General features: G+C 47.2%; 1 protein-coding gene across 1 annotated transcript; it reads right to left on the bottom strand.

The window, feature by feature from the left end:
- Window positions 1-1,232: 1,232 nt before the first annotated feature.
- On the bottom strand, window positions 1,233-10,412 carry LOC129385079 (uncharacterized). The gene is made up of 2 exons (XM_055071043.2): window positions 9,056-10,412; window positions 1,233-3,920 (listed from the first exon to the last, which is right to left on the bottom strand). The coding sequence occupies exons 1-2, from the start codon at window positions 10,361-10,363 to the stop codon at window positions 3,306-3,308; spliced, it is 1,923 nt and encodes a 640-aa protein (XP_054927018.1). The 5' UTR covers window positions 10,364-10,412; the 3' UTR covers window positions 1,233-3,305.
- Between the last annotated feature and the right edge of the window lie 7,135 nt (window positions 10,413-17,547).

Here is a 17,547-nt window from a genome sequence, read left to right on the forward strand (position 1 = left end):
TTCGATGGCAAAATTAATTTCTTCTCGAGTGATTGGCCCATCAACGCTGAGGCGATCGTCTTCTTCTAAGTGTGGCATAAGCGAAATAAACTGATCAGCGTTTTCTTCGTATCCATTCTGAGGCTTAATTGCAGTGAAAAGATCTTTATACTGAGCTTCAAATAGGTTTATTATTTGGGACGTTTCTGTGTATATAGACCCACCAGACTCAATTTCCAATATTTGCTTGGAAAGCGCATATCGCTTTTCATCACCGAGAGCCCTTTTTGTGGGCTGCTCTTCTGTGAAGCGAGTTGTGCGTGAACGTACCATTGCTCCTTTGTACACTTCCGTCTCATATTTCTGTATTTGTGCGCGAACTGCATATATTTCATCACTATACAATCCTGGTTCCTGGCTTTCGAAAGCGTGCAGCTTGTGCAGTAGATCATGAAGGTAATGCTTTTCAGCTTTTTTTCTTTGAGACAGGTCACATGAAATGGCAATCGCCACGAGTACGATGCTTCAAAGCGGTACAAAAGCGCCTCTAGTGAATGCGGTGTTGCCTTAGAAACGAGCTGTTTCTAAGGCTCAGGCGTGCGTCGCTTGCTCAGGCGCACATTTCGTTGCCGCGCCGAACGCTGCGTTGCTCGACGCTCACCGCGTCCAATGCGGGGCACGTAGTCGCTGCGCCGTAGCCCATTGTCTTACACCCCTTGGCGGGTCGACGGGAACGCTGTCGCGTTCCACTCTTGAAGGCGAAGCAGAGTAACGCATGAGTTGTTTCTTCGTCTAGCCGAACCAAATAAAGCCAAGCAACGCAGTTGACCAGGCTAAACAGTGGTTCAACAACTAAAATAAAGGCTAGTATGCTTCGCATCCTGGGCTTAACCTTAGCTAAGCCACAGCCATTTTTTTTAATAAAAGTTTATACTACTACTACTACTGCCTCGTCTATCGCCATCGTGGTTCTATTTCGTTCAATCCTCGAGTCCAACGAAGGATGCGCCAGGCCCAACCGCCGTTAGGCTTGGCCGCGGTCACACGAGACTCTGCGAGTTTTTAAGGCACTTAAATCGCACAAGTTCACGCTCACCCAAAACATTGGTATCCTTGGGTTCGCGATGACTTCCTCTTTTCGATTATATGTCGCTTTCTTGTTTAAGATTCCAAAAACATGCGGAAAGAGTCATAAATCAACGGAGCCGTTGCGAGAAGCGTCCGGTACCACTGGCGACTTCTTCCCCCAAAGTTAATGAAGACAGAGTTAATTCTAGTACACGAACCAGCGACCTTCAGTGGTAGTCGAACCCTCGTGCTTATGTGGAAGTCGGTCCCACGACATTTGCCATTAAGGCAAAGTTAATTAAGCCACCGGCTCTCAGTGTAGAGTTAAGGTACTCGAATCCACGAACGATGGAAACCGCACCCTCGACCTTTGGTGGAAGTCGAACCCAGGAACTTTGGTGTTAATTAGGACGAAGTCAATTAAGGCAGTTAACGTAGCGTCAGTTAACGCACTTATTGTTTTCTCCCACGATCTTTGGTAGAAGAAAACAATAAGCAGCAACAACGCATTCGAATGAGAATATAAATTTATTGAATGTGTCTTGATAACGCAGGCTTTCGCCTTCACCCTCTGGCGTATGCTAAAGTGAGTGTCAATATTTTTAATAGCCCCCATTGAATACTGAATAATCCGAATACATTGCAGTACGTGTAACTTTAATCAGAGAACATTAAATTTTGAATTATGTGCCTCCAGTGCAAAAGGGTGCTGCACGGTACAGCATCGTTGTCGCCGCATTGGCGTGCGTTTTGTCGTCGCCTGAAAGAGATTCGCTGCACTGCTCCACCACACCGGTGAAAAGGAATCTGGCATGTATTTCAAGAAGCTCGAACCAACTAACATTTAAAGTGCTAATGAGACCAAGATACTTCCTTGGTCAAACTCCAAATAAGATCACATGATCGTGTAGGCAACCAAGGCTGAAATAACAAAGCGTTTTGTTGTTCGCAAGTGTTCCCTGCGTTGACAGGTAGCGTTCGCTAATATAACGTCCAACATTGGGATTGGTTCAGATATCTTACGAACGAATTGAGTGCAAGAGCAAATGCTAGCCAATCTTTATGTTGAACACATCACCAAAAAGCACTGGCCAATGGCAAAGAGCCGTTACAAGCGGAAACCTTTGCGAATTCAGCCCTTGAAATGGTAAAGCCCTCTTTATTGCATGACACTTTTTAAGCAACACAGAAGTATTGAAACGAGCTAGACTATTTTATGTGAATCCATGCTGAAAGAAACTGCTCACAAAAAAATCTGATAAATACGTTCAACGATATCAACGAGATATTGCAGAGCGCAGTCAAATGCTTTTATTCAGAACGTGCTCGAGCTATCTTGATAACGCAAAGGTGCTGATCAGAGTCAGAAATGCACTCGTCCTGGCTTAAAATGCATATACGTTTCCCGGCAGTGTAAGCCAGACTACAATTGTTAGTGATTGTTCAATGCTATAGAGCAATAGAAGCTACTGTTCAAGCTTTAAGAATAGCATAAATGTGTGTGTGGCTATTAACCAAGGTCCCCCACAAAAGGCCACTATTGTCTTCGCACAAGGGGAATGTCCTACCAGCTGCAACCAAGAATTGTTCAGGTTATATAGTGACATGTAAACAGCCGTCATGCCCAAACGAAAGCCACAGGAAGTTTATAAATCTGCTGGAATTGACGCCAAGACTTACGAATGTGCAGTTCTCTCGACAGAAGTGACCGTAAGGCAACGCCGAATACTTGAATACCACATAATAGAGCAGTTCGTGAACAGTGCTAGGTGTCGAAAGATTCGGCACTGAAGAGCAGCCCACTGAACACGTTTCAATCCACAGAAATCTGTACAAAAAGCAACAAAGAGTCTGTGACACACCTATTAAGCGATTCCTACTGACAGCACTAATATTATCTATTTTCACCAACTACGCTAAGACAAGAGCCATTATTTTTGAAGACTGCTGGGCGAGAAAATAATTTACGCAGAAAAACTCACGAAGCAGAAAAAGAAAAGAAAAAGAAATCGCGATCCGACACGCTTGTTCCATAGCACGATAAAGCAGCTTGGCAAATTAAACACGAAGAAAATGTTTAGCGAACGATGAAGACATCTAGATGCAAAAAAAAAGGCACTGCGAAAGGGACATTGAGATCAGTGTTCGTGCGCGGTATTCTCGAACTGTGCCGTGGCACATCAATAAACATGATTCGCGTTGCTGCCTCGTTGTTGTCTCGTAGTTCCAGAGGTGCTAGAGGACACACAGCGCGTCACTCATCGCCGCGCTTTCTCGCAGGCTTCGATTACGTTCCGCATCGGTGTCCCCGCACAGTCGAATGCCTTGTAGAAGTCGTCGAAGTTCCGCATCAGCGTCGACGCTCTCACTCCGCTCCCGTAGGAACCCCTCGGGAGACAAACGTGGTGCACAAAGAAGAGTATGAAGAAGACCTGGCTGGCCGACAAGCTGTGGTAGCCGAATAACGGGGCCCGGTCGTGCCAGCTGGGTGTGGCAAAGGCGCGGACCGCGGCTGACAGCGACAAAAATGGATACTTCAGTTCAGTGTACAGAACACCTCCACCTTGTCGTTGAATGCAGTGCAGGAGCGCTACGAGCCCTTCCCAGCTATCGGTATGCCATTCTGCGTAGTAGAAAATCCTGTCCCACAGGGCGTCGGCAAGCATGACTCCCAGCACGGCCGCGTTGATGACACCTGCGCCGTCGGCAATGCTGCGGTTTCCTCTGGCGGTCTTCTTGCCGAAACTGAGAAGCGCGTACACGCTTGCCGCGACGGCGATCTGGTTGCCGAATCTCACGAGGAATGTGTGAGACAAGTCGACGCGCAGTCTGTACAACCCAGCGAGGCCCCGCAGAGCATTGCTGCTGCGTATCTGAAATAAGAATGCACCGTTTTAGTTGCACGTAGGCAGCCAACTTGATCCGCAAAACCGGTAAAACAATATAAGTGTTTCCCGTGCTATACCTATGAATTGCTTACAGCTGAGCGCGTGTAAACATGCCTCGAAATCATTCAATCGCGAACACCCAGTTTTTCCGTCCTGCAGGTTACAGTTACTGTATGATATGCAGACGCTCTATTTTTCATTCTCAGTGGCTCCACTAAGCAGGCATCAAAAATAGTGATATGGCTGGTATTTAAGCAGAACGTCCGCTCCTACTTTCTGGTTGATTCGATATCTATCCGGAACATCTCGGGGCGATTCAGACGCGACGGACAATATACGGTCAGACAACAACGGCTTCTTGTGTGAAGGAATGGAGACCAGAATCAATGACCACTGATTGCAGGCCATGAGGGTACACCACAGAGTCACCGCAAAAGATGGCAATCTCACTACGAGATCGCGGGGCCCAGCAATGCCTGGAAGCAGGGTGTCACTGAATGTCTGTGGCTTACGATGTCCACTAATGATTCGTGGTCGGTCTACACTTTCAACAATTATGCTCAATTAACTTCACTCTCGCGTTACTCAATATCCTCGCAAAAGCTCACGCCAAGCTGATTACACGCTCATAGGAGATGATGCGCTACGTCACTGTTTACGACACACCTGGCGGCACTGACCTTACAATCGTTGACATGTGCAGAAATAAAACGTCCGATTAAAGGCAATAGAACGTACTAAGCAATTCCTTTTAAGAATGAAGGAGCGGCGACGAAATGGGTGCGACAAATAAATAGCAGTAGCAAACTCCGCTAAACTTAGCACCAGTGCCACGCACGCTTTCGCACGACCTATCCAATCTAAGTCATCTTTTGATAGACCCCTGGATAACAGGTTTCATTATCCTTACTGCGTCATGGTGACAGACACTTCGAATATACTATTCTACAAATAAATGCTCCTTCTAGGTACGTTTAAAGGTAGGCGCAGTTAAAAAATCTTGTACACCTTTGTACAAGTAGGCGTACACCTACTTGTACACCTACTTGTTGTCATTCTGTTGCTGTGCCACCTTTGTGCATAAATATTATACCCCTGACAAGCCAGCAAGTTAAGGGCACTTACGGGGAGTGCACTTCGAGACCTTGAGTGACACGTTAGGCTACGCGGTGCTAAACGGGAAGACAAAGCGCACACGCAGTAAGAAGATAATGTCGACAGACTAAGAGCCCATTTTTGAAGATGTAGATTGAAAACAACTTCTCAAAGTGATCGTATTAAGTTGTATTATAAATAAAAACAAACTTAATCTATTTTTCTTTCCACAAGAAAAAGCCAATTTTTTTTTTTTTTTTTGTAAGAACATTGCAAGTCAACGCTGGCCAAGACGAATGCCAAGCCAATCTATCACATGGCGGCCTGGGACGAGGCGACATTTGATCCCGCTAGAACCGAATATGAGCGGTCACCCAAAGCGGTGGAAACACGGCGAGTTTGCGAATTATCAGATGCGACGACACCACAAACGCTGCGCACACGTCTCAAAACACAACCAGCGTGGAATGACGATGCCGCTGTGCCGCATAACGCACGCGCCGTTAGTTGCGTAGACGATCAATTTATTTCTCTATTGTGCTCTTTCGCTTCTCGCTAAACGCAAATTTTGTTGAAAGCTGTTCAACAGCTCAAATTAACTTCTGTGTCCTTTTTTTTATGCATTACATCTTGGAACACTAGAACCGCTGACGGCGAGGCTGCGCACTCAGCCAGCAAATTGCGTTCGGTGAACGCACTTTGACCGCAGTGCGCTCTTCTGCGAGTGAAACTCCACTTGCTGACGTTTAGACTTGGAAAAAGTGCACTTAAACCGAGTGAACGCCCTCCGTAAGTGCACTTAACTTGCCCGTTTGACAGGGGTTATTAGTTTGACTGCGATCAGCAAAGTGGGCAGCTACATGGCTTTGTGCGGATGTCATGGCGGACATGCTAAACAAGAACTACCTCCAGCTCGTTTCCGCTTCTATGCGTAGGCTCGAAGTGGGCAGACTAAGCAAGGTATTTCTCTCACTTGTGCACGATGAAAACTACCTCGATGTTCAGATCGCCAGCGATAATGAATCGATATTGGGTCACTTGAAAAGAGTCGCATTATTTGTGACGATTCTTGTACGCGGACGAAGGTGGCGCGAGCGTGAAGGACCTCAATATTGCGATATTGTAAATCTCAGAGAACTTGCAAGTGGATAATATTCAGAAAGTTGGCCCTTTTGAACAATTTATTGCGCTCATAAACGACATTCGTATATTTATTTATCACTTAAAAGTTGTCTTTAACTTTGTTCTAAATTATAAAAGAATGCGTTTCATATTTGTTGGTGTTACCTATAATGCGATATGTTAAAACTATCTTGTGAACAAGATGATGTTACAACGCAACTTTTTTATCTCCCAATACCTTGCTCTTCTATAGCGGTTAACACGTTTCTGTGTGTTGGTGCTGCATTGGAAGTACGTACAGCGCGAGATGATCAAAAGAGAGCAAGGAACGATACCGTGCCTCAGAGTGGTTGGGTTACTTTCTTGAAAGCTAAGTAATTACGAGAAGCGTTTCTCATGTGATTTGCTCTTACGAGTGTAATTATGAGTGTAATTCGCTCGTAATTACAGTATAATTATACATGACGTTACGCAGACACCGGTTTGCTAGGTCACATCTGCTTCTCGCACTGATATGAACGGGTTTGCCTCTGCGGAGGAGCAGTAAAAGATATTGCTGCCACCCCTGTTTATCGGTAATTATATCGTCGCCCCCAAAAGAAGGGCAGTGTTAGACTACATTGTGTCATCAGTGTAATATTGTGTACATTGTACAGTGTACATTGTCATCAGTGCGGCATGACGGCCGCAAACGGAGAAACGACAACACGCTACTGTGCAGGTTTGCCCCGCTCATTGCAATGTGTCATCGACCTTCAGGTGCTTACATGGAGCGACTCCTCTCTGTGAAGACGGTCATGCAATATAGACCAGTTAGCACCAACACTAAGTAAGGAAAAATTCCAAAGGCAAGAAGATTCGCACGGATCCCGTATTTCAACGAAAACAGTGAGTTCGTAAATTGAGCTTGCTAAAGTTAAAGCGGACATGCGTACGCCGCTACGACTGGGAGGCCATTCAGCTGGAGGTCAAAGTTGTTGAATGTGCCTTTTTAAGCAGTGGCAGAAGTAACACTGCGCGTAAGTGCATCTGAAGCCAGTAGAATTCGTTCATACAACCTGCAAGTCAACCTGAACGCAGCGCACGAAACAAGCGTGCCGTCATAGCACGCATACTCATATTCATCTACAATAAGCAGCTCACACAGCAAGTGCAGCGTTGGAAACCTAACGGCGAGGTAGGCGAGACTGCATACAACATATGAAAGACTAGCAGAACAACATCGAACACAATCCTCGTTCACCCTCACTCATGGTAAAGCACCAGTAAGTCAACAAAGTGTGGACGAAAAACCTGCTGCTAAAAACCATATCCAGCAGCTGACAAGTCATTTTCGAGAAGTTGACTTTTTCGTAAAAGAAATCCTACAAAAGTGCAAGAACTAGAAACTTCCCTAAACATCAAGAAAACGAAGAAATATGATTTTTACAAGTCTTCTTTAGTAACTAATACAACTTTAGACTATCAGTTTTATTCCTTCGAGCGGGAGGAAAAAGGAAACACCGGCATTCGCTTGCCTCGCACCCAACAGGTATGGATACAGATGGCAACACAATCGGGTGAAATTTCGCGCACGTTATTGATTTCTTGATGCAAACGTGCATAAATTGACTATATTGTGCGAAAAATCCGGCGGCTGTCTTCTGGAAAAGCTATGAACGGCACCTAAATTCCCATTGGCTGCGACACCAAGCCACGAGCACACCTCGACGGAGCACAGCGAACGAAAATGAACACCTCCTGCTGTGATAACACGCCAAGTGATGCCTGAGGGGAGAAGGCATCGCCACGACGCCACGTCACCCTCGCTCTCGCTCTCAGAAGCTTGGTTTATCCGTGCGTTTTTTGTCCGCACAAGTTCTCGCCTGCATTCCAACTGCGCCACGGTAATGCCAAATCAAAACGCGCCAAACCAACGCCTCCTAAAAAGCAGACCTGTGCACCCTGCTTTATGACGTCATGCTATTTAGAGCGACATTTCCATTGCCAAGCCTGGCGTGACGAAAGCGGTGACGTCAAAATCACCGCGGCTTACTCGGAAGCGTCCCCATTAGATTTTATGGCAATCGAGCAAGGTAGCATGACGTCACGGATCGAAGTTCACCGGCCTTGTGCTATCTTAGAGGCGCTGGCCAAGCGTCTCAATGGGCTCGCTTGCCCGCGAGGAGTTCGCAACTCGAAGGACAACTCAGCGGCGTTCAATTGGACGTAACTGCGTTCGCATTCACAAGTATCCGAAGTGCATAGGGGTCCTCGGATTTCTACGCACCTGCTATCGGGCACCGTCGTAGCAAACCTACACGCTTCTTTCCTAACTCCTCGTCAGAGATTAAACATCTTTGGCTCGTCAGGCGGCGCTGGCTCATTTTTCTCAGTCACAGAACAAAACAAATAAAAAAGAAATAAGTGATGGTTTAGGGCAGAGGTTTAGTGCTCCGGAGAGCAACTACTTGAAGAGCAAATACCATATATAAAATATTGCACAAAAGCAATAGTCGCATTAGATCTTTGAACATGTGAACTGTATCGAGCGGAGACAAACCGAGTAATACTGAATTTTTTTTTTCATTTTTTTTAATAAACACGTTTATTTCTTAGGCGACTTGCCGGAATCAGGGCCTGAATTCACAATACACTTCATACGCCAAAGTAGAATGTAATAGACAGCATACAAGCGAAGGCTTATATGCTGTCTATCTGCATATAAGCCAGCCTAAAGCAAAGCTTCTTACGAAATAAAAGCTTTCTGAATTAGGCCCTTGAAGCGCTTGTGAAAATGTAAGCTTTCGAACCGACAGCTTCCACAAATCGAAAGACCGAAACCAAGGACACAACTGAGAGTGGAGCTATACGATTGAACGCGGCCTCTGCTCTATTAGGTAAACAATAATCTCGCTACTCACCTGATAATAGAAGCTCCGAATTTCAAACTTATTCTCGAAGTAGTTCTCGCTTATGGAGGGCAGATAGTGCTTGTATGGGGCAGTCAGGTTTTCAGGCAAAACAATATGAATACTTCGCACCACACTCCGCACCGCGTTGGCGTCCAGGTGGGCAGGGAAGAAAACTTGGGCGTCCGCAATCACGGCTTCAGAGATCTTGTTAAACATTTCCAGCACAACCTGGTCACGGTCTGGGCTCGTCATCTGCTGCGTCGCCAACACATCCCAGAGCGGAAACAGTGCCATGGTTTGATCTTCGCAAAATGCCGCGTGATCCGCTAGGCTAGACGCATGACGAATTTCGTCGCCAAACGCGGCGAGCGTCGAGTGTATGGCGAAGTACAGTAGCGCGGCAGCTTGGACGAGGATGTTTTTGTCCGTCAATATGCTTAAGACTGCCGCGACGGCGGGAGGGTTTTTAATGGCAATCACTGGGACTGCTCTCAAAATCCCTTGCCACGAAGATATGTTCTCCTTCGGAAAATGTTCGCCTAACAGCGGCATCGGGACGATAGAGTTCTCATCGTCAGAATGCTTGCGGGCCCTGCGGAATCGGCGAATTAGACTAAGCACGTCTGCCTCTGTAGCGCTTATGCCAGCGTGTCTCCTGGCAGCCTCGAACATGGCATGTCCGGCACTTGACGCGTTTAAATCGATATATGGCGCAGGCTGAAAGCTTACGACGTAGGTGGTTGCATTCTTCTCGAATGATGAATTGTAGAACGTGTAAAACACGCTGAAGATTTTGTACCTGAAGTGTAGCAGACCGACAAGCTTGATCAGGTCCACGTTGCGCGGGGCGTCCGTAGAGGTTCCCGACCAGCGGCGAAAAAGGTCAATGACGGCTTCCACTGCGTGCTCCGCAGTGAACATATTTTTGACGCTTGCGAAGAGGCAGCTCTTGTGGTTCACCCAAATTATATCGCTGACCGGTGAGCGCAGTTTGGCCTGGAGAGTAGGGTGAACCACGACCGATGTGAACGCTCGAACCGCAATCGCGCTGCGGTCCACTCCGCTCTTTTTGTAGCAGGCATAACTGAAAATGTCGGTGCACGGATCGTTTGACAGGTTGGCCAGCGTCAGTATCGTCTCCGTGGCGTCGGGGCAGCAGAATTGCGGCACTTCGGGCAATTCGCCATCGGAGCTTGTGAACTCGTTCATCAGGATCCACACGAGTGCCACCAATGCGGAAAGAAGTGGAGTCGCGAGCAGAACGACAGGCGCAACAGCGCGACGGCCAGAGCTGCTCGACGCCTCGTCGTTGGGCATTTGCTGCGAGAAGCGTCTTCCGATAGCCAGCAGGTTCGCCGCGGGCAACCCGTGCAACGCTCCGGCTTCTTCTTCTCTGGCCCGTGCCACGTGCCATACGACTGACGCGAGCCGCGCCAAAACCAAGCAATCGGAACGAAGTGGTGAAGAAGTTGTTGATCCTTGTGATATATACTAGCACGTACCCACTCTGGGGTATTGGTTAAGAATCGGGCAGGTCGAAGTAAAATGTCAGATAAGAGTGCAAAATGTTATACTGGCTAAGTTAGAATCTAAAGGCAGAGCTTGGAGAGCCTGCATGATTTTGTAAATATGAAAATTTTATTATAGCAATAAAAATAAGAATGATCCAAGTCAAATTCGGTGAAAGAAAAGAAGGCTTAAAAATTTTGTATTACGTCTCGTTTACCCTTTGGCAATGTTGACAAGCCTGTAGGTATTGGTTCTCGAAGACTTACCAAAGCGGAAAGGAATTATTCCCAGCTTGAGCGTGAAACGTTGGCCCTACTGTTCGGGGTATGAAAGCTTCGGGACTACCGTCTGGAAAGAACATTCACCTTCATCACATCTCACAAGCCGCTGGTGGGTCTATTTCGCGAAGATCGCTCCACGCCCATCATGGCTGCCGCAAGAATTCAGCGTTGGTCCTTGCTATTGGGAGCATAACAGCACAAGATAGATTACGAGCCTGGCTCGGACAACCTGAATGCAGGCGCACTCAGTCGACTTCCTCTAGAAACCACCGAGGACACATCAGAGGAGCTGAGTACGTACACTCGCTGCAGCGGCTGGATGACACGCCCCTTTCTTCGCAAGCAATGAGACAGTTGACCGAGAAAGATCAAGTACTTAACTTAGAAATGTCAAGTCCTACGTGCTTCATGGTTGGCCAAAGGAGCGCAAAGCACCCCATCCGCGATTGGAACCATACTTCGCACGAAAGAGTGAGCTAACCGTTTACGAAGGTCTCATTTACTGGGGTCACAGAGTCGTGATTCCAGAGGCTGCTCGTGGTGCCATGCTGCAACTCCTGCACGAGACGCACCAGGGAATGTCTACAATGAAGGCATTGGCCCGTACGGTCGTGTGGTGGCCCGGCATCGACGGAGCTATCGAACAAATCAGTAGGAATTTACTACATGCATACAAGCAAGCGGAATGCCACCGGCAAAAATACCAGTAAGCTGGCCACTAACGCACGAGAATCGGTCCCGTGTACATTTGGATTATGCTGGTCCAGTGGGTAACACCATGATCCTAGTGGCCATAGATTCACATTCGAAATGGATCGAAGCAATTCCAGTGCGTCATGCCACAGCGCAATCGACAGTTACATCATTGCGTGAAATCTTCAGCAGGCTGAGCATACCAAAAACCATTGTGACAGACAACGTAACTCAGTTCACGTGAGAGACTTTCACGAAGTTTCTGACAGAAAATAGCATAAAGCATTTTCGTACGGCACCATATCACTCCCAATCGAACGGGCTTGCTGAACGCGCCGTGCGGACGCTGAAAGATGGCCTCAAGAAGGACCGGTCAGGTGACTTGTTTGAGCGATTGACTAAACTGCTCTGTAGCTACCGTAGAACGCCCCGGGATGATGGACGATCACCCTCTCAACGTCTTTGGGATATCAGATCCGTTCTCGGTTAGACACATGCCTTCCACCGCCCGTAACCTTTCCTATCTGTCCACAGGCAGATCAAGAAAGCAAGCTGAACCCGGGCACACCTGTTCGGGCTCGCAACTTCGGAGAGGGGAGAAAGGTGACTGCCAGCCACAGTTAAAGAAATAAGAGGATCCCGAATGATCACCGTAGAAACGGCAGAAGGTGAGCTTCGGCGTCACATGGGTTAAGTCCATGTCGATACAGTCCTGTGCCGGCACAACTTACGCAAGATCAACCAGTTGGTGTGCCGACGCTACCAGAAGAGGCTGAACCAGCTGTGATTCGTAGATCGACCTGTATACAAAAATCCGTACAGCGGTACTCGCCTTAAGGAGGGAAGAGTGCTGCAAAGTGAAAATGACGACGACAGAAAAACCGCGTTCGCCGTGGCGCGAGACTGACGTCATCACACGCGCCAGGGCAGCTTGAGAACGTCTGAGAAAAAGGCTGTCACTGAATAAACGGGCGCAGTGTTCCCCTTTTTGTGTGAGCGTTATTATGCTCCTGGCCATACGGCCGAATGCCGTTCCCGCCTGGTAGCAGTCATAACAGTTGACTTATAACAATGAGCATTCCGACTCCCCCTCCATTTCTTTCCGACTTAGGTCTTTTGCACCCTTCCCAAACATATTTCTCAATCACTGGCGGCTCTTCCGAGTCTCTAAGGTACGCTTCTGTAACTGCATACGCCCATATTTGTTCTCTATTTAACTGCTCCTCAATCTCTGCCCACTTTTTTTTTTCTTCTGCCGCCCTGCATGTTTATGTAACCTATTGCATGACAAGCTCCCTTTCTTGCTTTCCTCTTTTTTCTGTTATCGACGGCGATGCTCTTCTGAGGTTCCCCAAGAGGACCTTCTTGATTACTACCTATTTTGGCCTCCTGAGCGCCAGTGGGCACCCTAAAAAAGCAACAGCGCGACCACCAAGTCGCCAGCCCACTTCTCGTGCCAGCCTGTAATTGAAGTGGATCCCGTCTCGTTTAAAACCACCACAACTTCTCACTTCCCTGTTTACTTCGACAACCTCGAAGCCTTTCTCTCGGCTTATTTTCCATATTGCCTCATTAGCGGATGCGCGTACGTGAGCGCCATCTGTTGGTGCTTCAAAATGGTTTCCTACGCTTTCCTCCTCATGCTTCCGCTGCACCCTCCTCCTCCGCTTTATTCCTCGCGCTCTTTTTGCTCTCGCCGCTGCGCTCCACGTTCGCTCTTTCATCGTTCGCTGCGCTCGTTTGCTCGGTTACGCCGAGGTAGGACAAGGCACGCGACTCACAACGCAGAAACGGGCGCCTAAGTGCTGCGCTCTAAAATATTTTGTGTTATCGTACTAAGATAGCGTTGTGGGTTTTGTTAATTAGACTTATTGAGAGGAACTCTTCGGTCTTCATTCTCGTTGGCCCTGGGCCGATGTACAGTACTGCGAGTACTGTATCGTTTCCGCTGTGCTTCATTTGTGCTTGGCATATGTCGCCAATGTTTTGTTGCGGCGTATTGATGGCAAGCTGCCTCGGCACGAAGCAGTTTCCTCTGTTCGGCCTCTAGAGACGTTAAAGCTTTCCTAAGTGATGTCATGCCAGTACTGAAAGGTGGCACTGTAAGCAGTTTCGTATATAATCGTGAGTGGTCATTTAGGGGGCAACACGCAACACTGTAATTGGGTCCCAGCGCGCACGTGCGTATAGAACTGAGGTTGAGCATATCTGACATACCTGACAAATGAACTTCAGCGCGATTACATAGTTGTATTTTCTTTTTCAGGTCTCAATCTCTAATTGTGAAGTTTGCAGAAATGCGCGTGTCCTCACGTTTGCCAGTAAATTATTGCCATGAGACGTGACACACGTGCAAAGCATGTCAAAGTGCCGGCTTGCACAAATGAAACTGGTAAGCGTGTTATGTGTGATTTCCAATGGTGCGCCCATGATCTAATGGGTAGAGCATCGTGCTGCTGTAGGAAAATGGTTTAGAAACCAACCGTCGGGTATGTTTCCTTTAAACAGAGTCATGCGATAGCGGTTGGAAAGCATGCACACCAAAGGGGGTTCAGTAGTCTAAGAATGTCAATCGCATTTAAAAATCGCGAGATCACTCAGCAGACTTGACGCGTACAAGCGCAACGTATTGCGCTCATGCGTGTCGACATGCCCCTTTCGTGCATGTCTGCCTTTGGCATAGTATCTTTTTCTTAAGCATATTGTTTATCTTGCGTTTCAAATGACGTGTGCCTCCTTATTGCGGGAACTATAGTAATATTGAGGACGAAGCTCCGCCTCCACTGTGGCCCGAATTCGATAATCGCCAGTCGAGGGTGTCTGAGGCCCCGCAAATTGTGGTCCTGCATGGGGGCAGTTTCCCCGAGCTCCCGCTGACTTAATTGAAGCCCTAAATTAAAGATGGTCTTCTAGAACGTCCTTGTAAACGCTTTCAAGGACGAGGAGGCCTTTACACTGCGTGCGTCGAAATACCAGTGTTTAATCGCCATCACTTCCCTTTTTTTCCGAAGTAACGGCGATGCCAGGGGAAATTAACAGTGCGCCGTAACACACCTCTTCAACCGCCGCGATAGCTTAGTGGCTACGGCGTTGCGCTGCTGAGATCAAGTTATTCGACCCCGGTCGCGGTAGTCGCACTTCGATGAGTGTGGAATGCAATAGCGCTCATGTACTTAGATTTAGGTGCACGTTAAAGAACAGTGGGTCAAGCTTCATCCGAAGTCTCCCACTACGGCGTGCCTCGTAATCAGATAGTGGTTTTGGCACGCAATACCCCAGATCGTGTTTAACGAATATCAAGCGTGTCATGCACGGAAGCTTTTTTTGGTATCGTCGGGCAGATAGCCAACTCCTCATATACCTAGGAGGTGTGTTGCTTGCTAGAGGTGCACCTAGCCTTACGAATACTGTCGGCAATGTCTCCGCCCGAGCGCCACTGATCAAGTAAAGCAAAACGTAGTCAGAACGCATACAGGGAACGCTAACGTCGAGGACGGATGTGAACCAGGGCGTACCCTAAGATGCGTAGCCATAAGATTTTATTTATTTGGATTCCAACAAATGCGTCAGATCTGTCATACACCTTATTTTTCATTGAAAATTCTAAAGTGTACCATTCCAGTAGTTACGCGGACAGCGTACACAAGGACGTCGCTCATAATATGTGGTGTTTACTTGTATAAGCATTTCAATGTTACAAGGACAGTTCTAAAAAGCTTGACTCGGCGTACGCATGCCCTAAACTGCAAGCGTTTATCGAACTATGTGAGGGAGGATTGCTTCTACACAACGTCTATTTCTGCATGCGTGCGTGCGTGCGTGTGTAAGAGCGGGCGTGTTTTAGTTAGTTAGTTAGTTAGTTAGTTAGTTAGTTAGTTAGTTATTAGTTAGTTAGTTAGTTAGTTAGTTAGTTAGTTAGTTAGTTAGTTAGTTAGTTAGTTAGTTAGTTAGTTAGTTAGTTAGTTAGTTAGTTAGTTAGTTAGTTAGTTAGTTAGTAACACTACGAGCCTATGCAGGCATTACATAGGCGTTGAATGGACTACGAGTCAAATGAGATAACACAATAAACATCAGTAGGTGTCAAAAGCAAACATATATATGAATAAACATAGTCATCTGGAAAGTTAGAATAAGCATTTGCACATCACAATAGTACAATTAACATTATAACATCATACAGCATAATACAATGAGCCTTACACCTTTACCCAAAAGAGTAAAAAAGAAACACTTCGAAAAACATCAAACATCGAGAAATAACTGCAGCGTCTCAATGAATGAGTCACGCGTTATGGTTGTGATTGTGCGTTGGCTCCGAGGAGCCAGTCGCAGAACCAAGTCCTGGGGCTCGAATCTGCAGCCCCTTTGTGGAACACACACTGTTACATTCGGCGCATCTGCCGGAGGGCGGATGCCGGCGTCATTGTGATATCGACAGCAACAGCATTCCACTGAGCCAGCGTGCGCGTAGAAGTGCTGCCAGGTAAAGGTATTTCTGCAAGAGGCGGGTGTCTTCGTGGCCATATGGTGGCTCGATCTCAGCGCCACCTCCCAACACTGAGGAGAAGCGTGGCATCCAGGCACCCGGCCTTTTCGTGGCAGAGCGGCTGAGACCTTGAGACTCTCTTCTCAAGCAACTCATGGACACGTCATTGTGAAGGCGTCTTCGGAGGCTATGTGTTTTTTCAAGGTGTTGGGTAGTTGCCGGCATTCGCCATGAAAGCTGCAGCTTAAGCTTGAATTGTACGCAACTCCATGCTTCTCAACTGATACTCACATATTCCTTGTAAATGCTTCAAATGTAGCGCTCTGTGGTGAGTGTCTCTCTTCTGTGTGTCTCGTCAAAACGTTGCGCAAACCAACCTCTAATACGCTATACCAACACGCCCAGTCGTCAACCTTGGCAAGCTTTATCTTCAAATGTGGTTCTGGCGCAATTAAAACTAAGCGGGAACAAGAAGAGCGCTCTTTCTGTCCCTTCTTCTTTCCGCTTAGTTTCCTTGCGCCAAAACCACTTTTCAAGCATGAACCAACTAGCTCAACTTTTCATCCTTCTATATAATGTAAATATACGTTAAAAAGTCCCGAATGTCGAGCCAAGGCATACGGTATCTCCTGATTTAAGGTGCATGAAAGCCCCACGTCTTCGAACACTCGGTCGCAACATCAATGAATGCGAGCGAATTTGTGCGAGCGTGCTTGTGTGTCGTGAATGCGCCAATTTGTTTCATGTTTTCTTTTTTCACTTACACCTGTTTACTGTTTTCAATTTGTTTCACCCTTCAGCCTTTTCTTCCTAATCCCTCGGAGCTGAAAGCTAGGCCTGTGGCTAGGCTAAGCTTCCTAGCTCTAGTTAAACTCTAATTTTAATTGGAGGCGATGCAGTGAGGTAACCCACTATCGCAGAGCCAAAGGCGGCACGTGTTACAAAGAGGGAGGAGGGGCGTCCTGATCTTGCATCCTCCTTTGAGTCTTCTGTTGTGTGTTACTCTTCCGGCCTTTCCAAATTGCCTGTCTGTAGTTAAAGAGCACCCGCACAAACAGTTCAAGATAACGTTACTTATGAGCTACAATTAGCTACAATCAGCAATGCGTTGCTGATAGTATAAAGACAAAAGGTAGCCGTTCGTGACTGCCTGCAACGATTTGTTATGTCGCACTGAAGAACACTTAACGCTACACAACGTACGAAGCGTTAACTATATGTTTTCTCTTCGGCATCTGCATTAAACGCATTCTATTTTCTCACTCTTCGGTTGCTTGAAGCTGCGACGGTTAAATTTGGCAGTGCAGACGGTGGCCACGTTTGCGGCTCGCTTAAGCCTCACGAAACATTCAAGAGAACATGCAGCCAGCTACGTTTGGCGGCTTAAACTACGCATGGAAGCTTCACCGCAGAGACACGGAAAAAAAATGGAAACAAGTACAGGTCTTTGCAACCTTTTAGGCAACAATACGTCAACAGTTAACGTTAGCTTCAGAGACACCCCCCTACCCGCCGTGGTTGCTTAGTGGCTG

This window comes from Dermacentor andersoni, chromosome 5 (genome assembly GCF_023375885.2).
Source record: "Dermacentor andersoni chromosome 5, qqDerAnde1_hic_scaffold, whole genome shotgun sequence".
Taxonomy (NCBI): domain Eukaryota; kingdom Metazoa; phylum Arthropoda; class Arachnida; order Ixodida; family Ixodidae; genus Dermacentor; species Dermacentor andersoni.

Coding starts and splice junctions, on each gene's coding strand:
- LOC129385079 (XM_055071043.2), bottom strand. CDS start 10,363: ATGCCCAACGACGAGGCGTCGAGCAGCTCTGGCCGTCGCGCTGTTGCG. Junction 3,921..9,055: donor TTCGGAGCTTCTATTATCAG/GTGAGTAGCGAG, acceptor TTCTTATTTCAG/ATACGCAGCAGCAATGCTCT.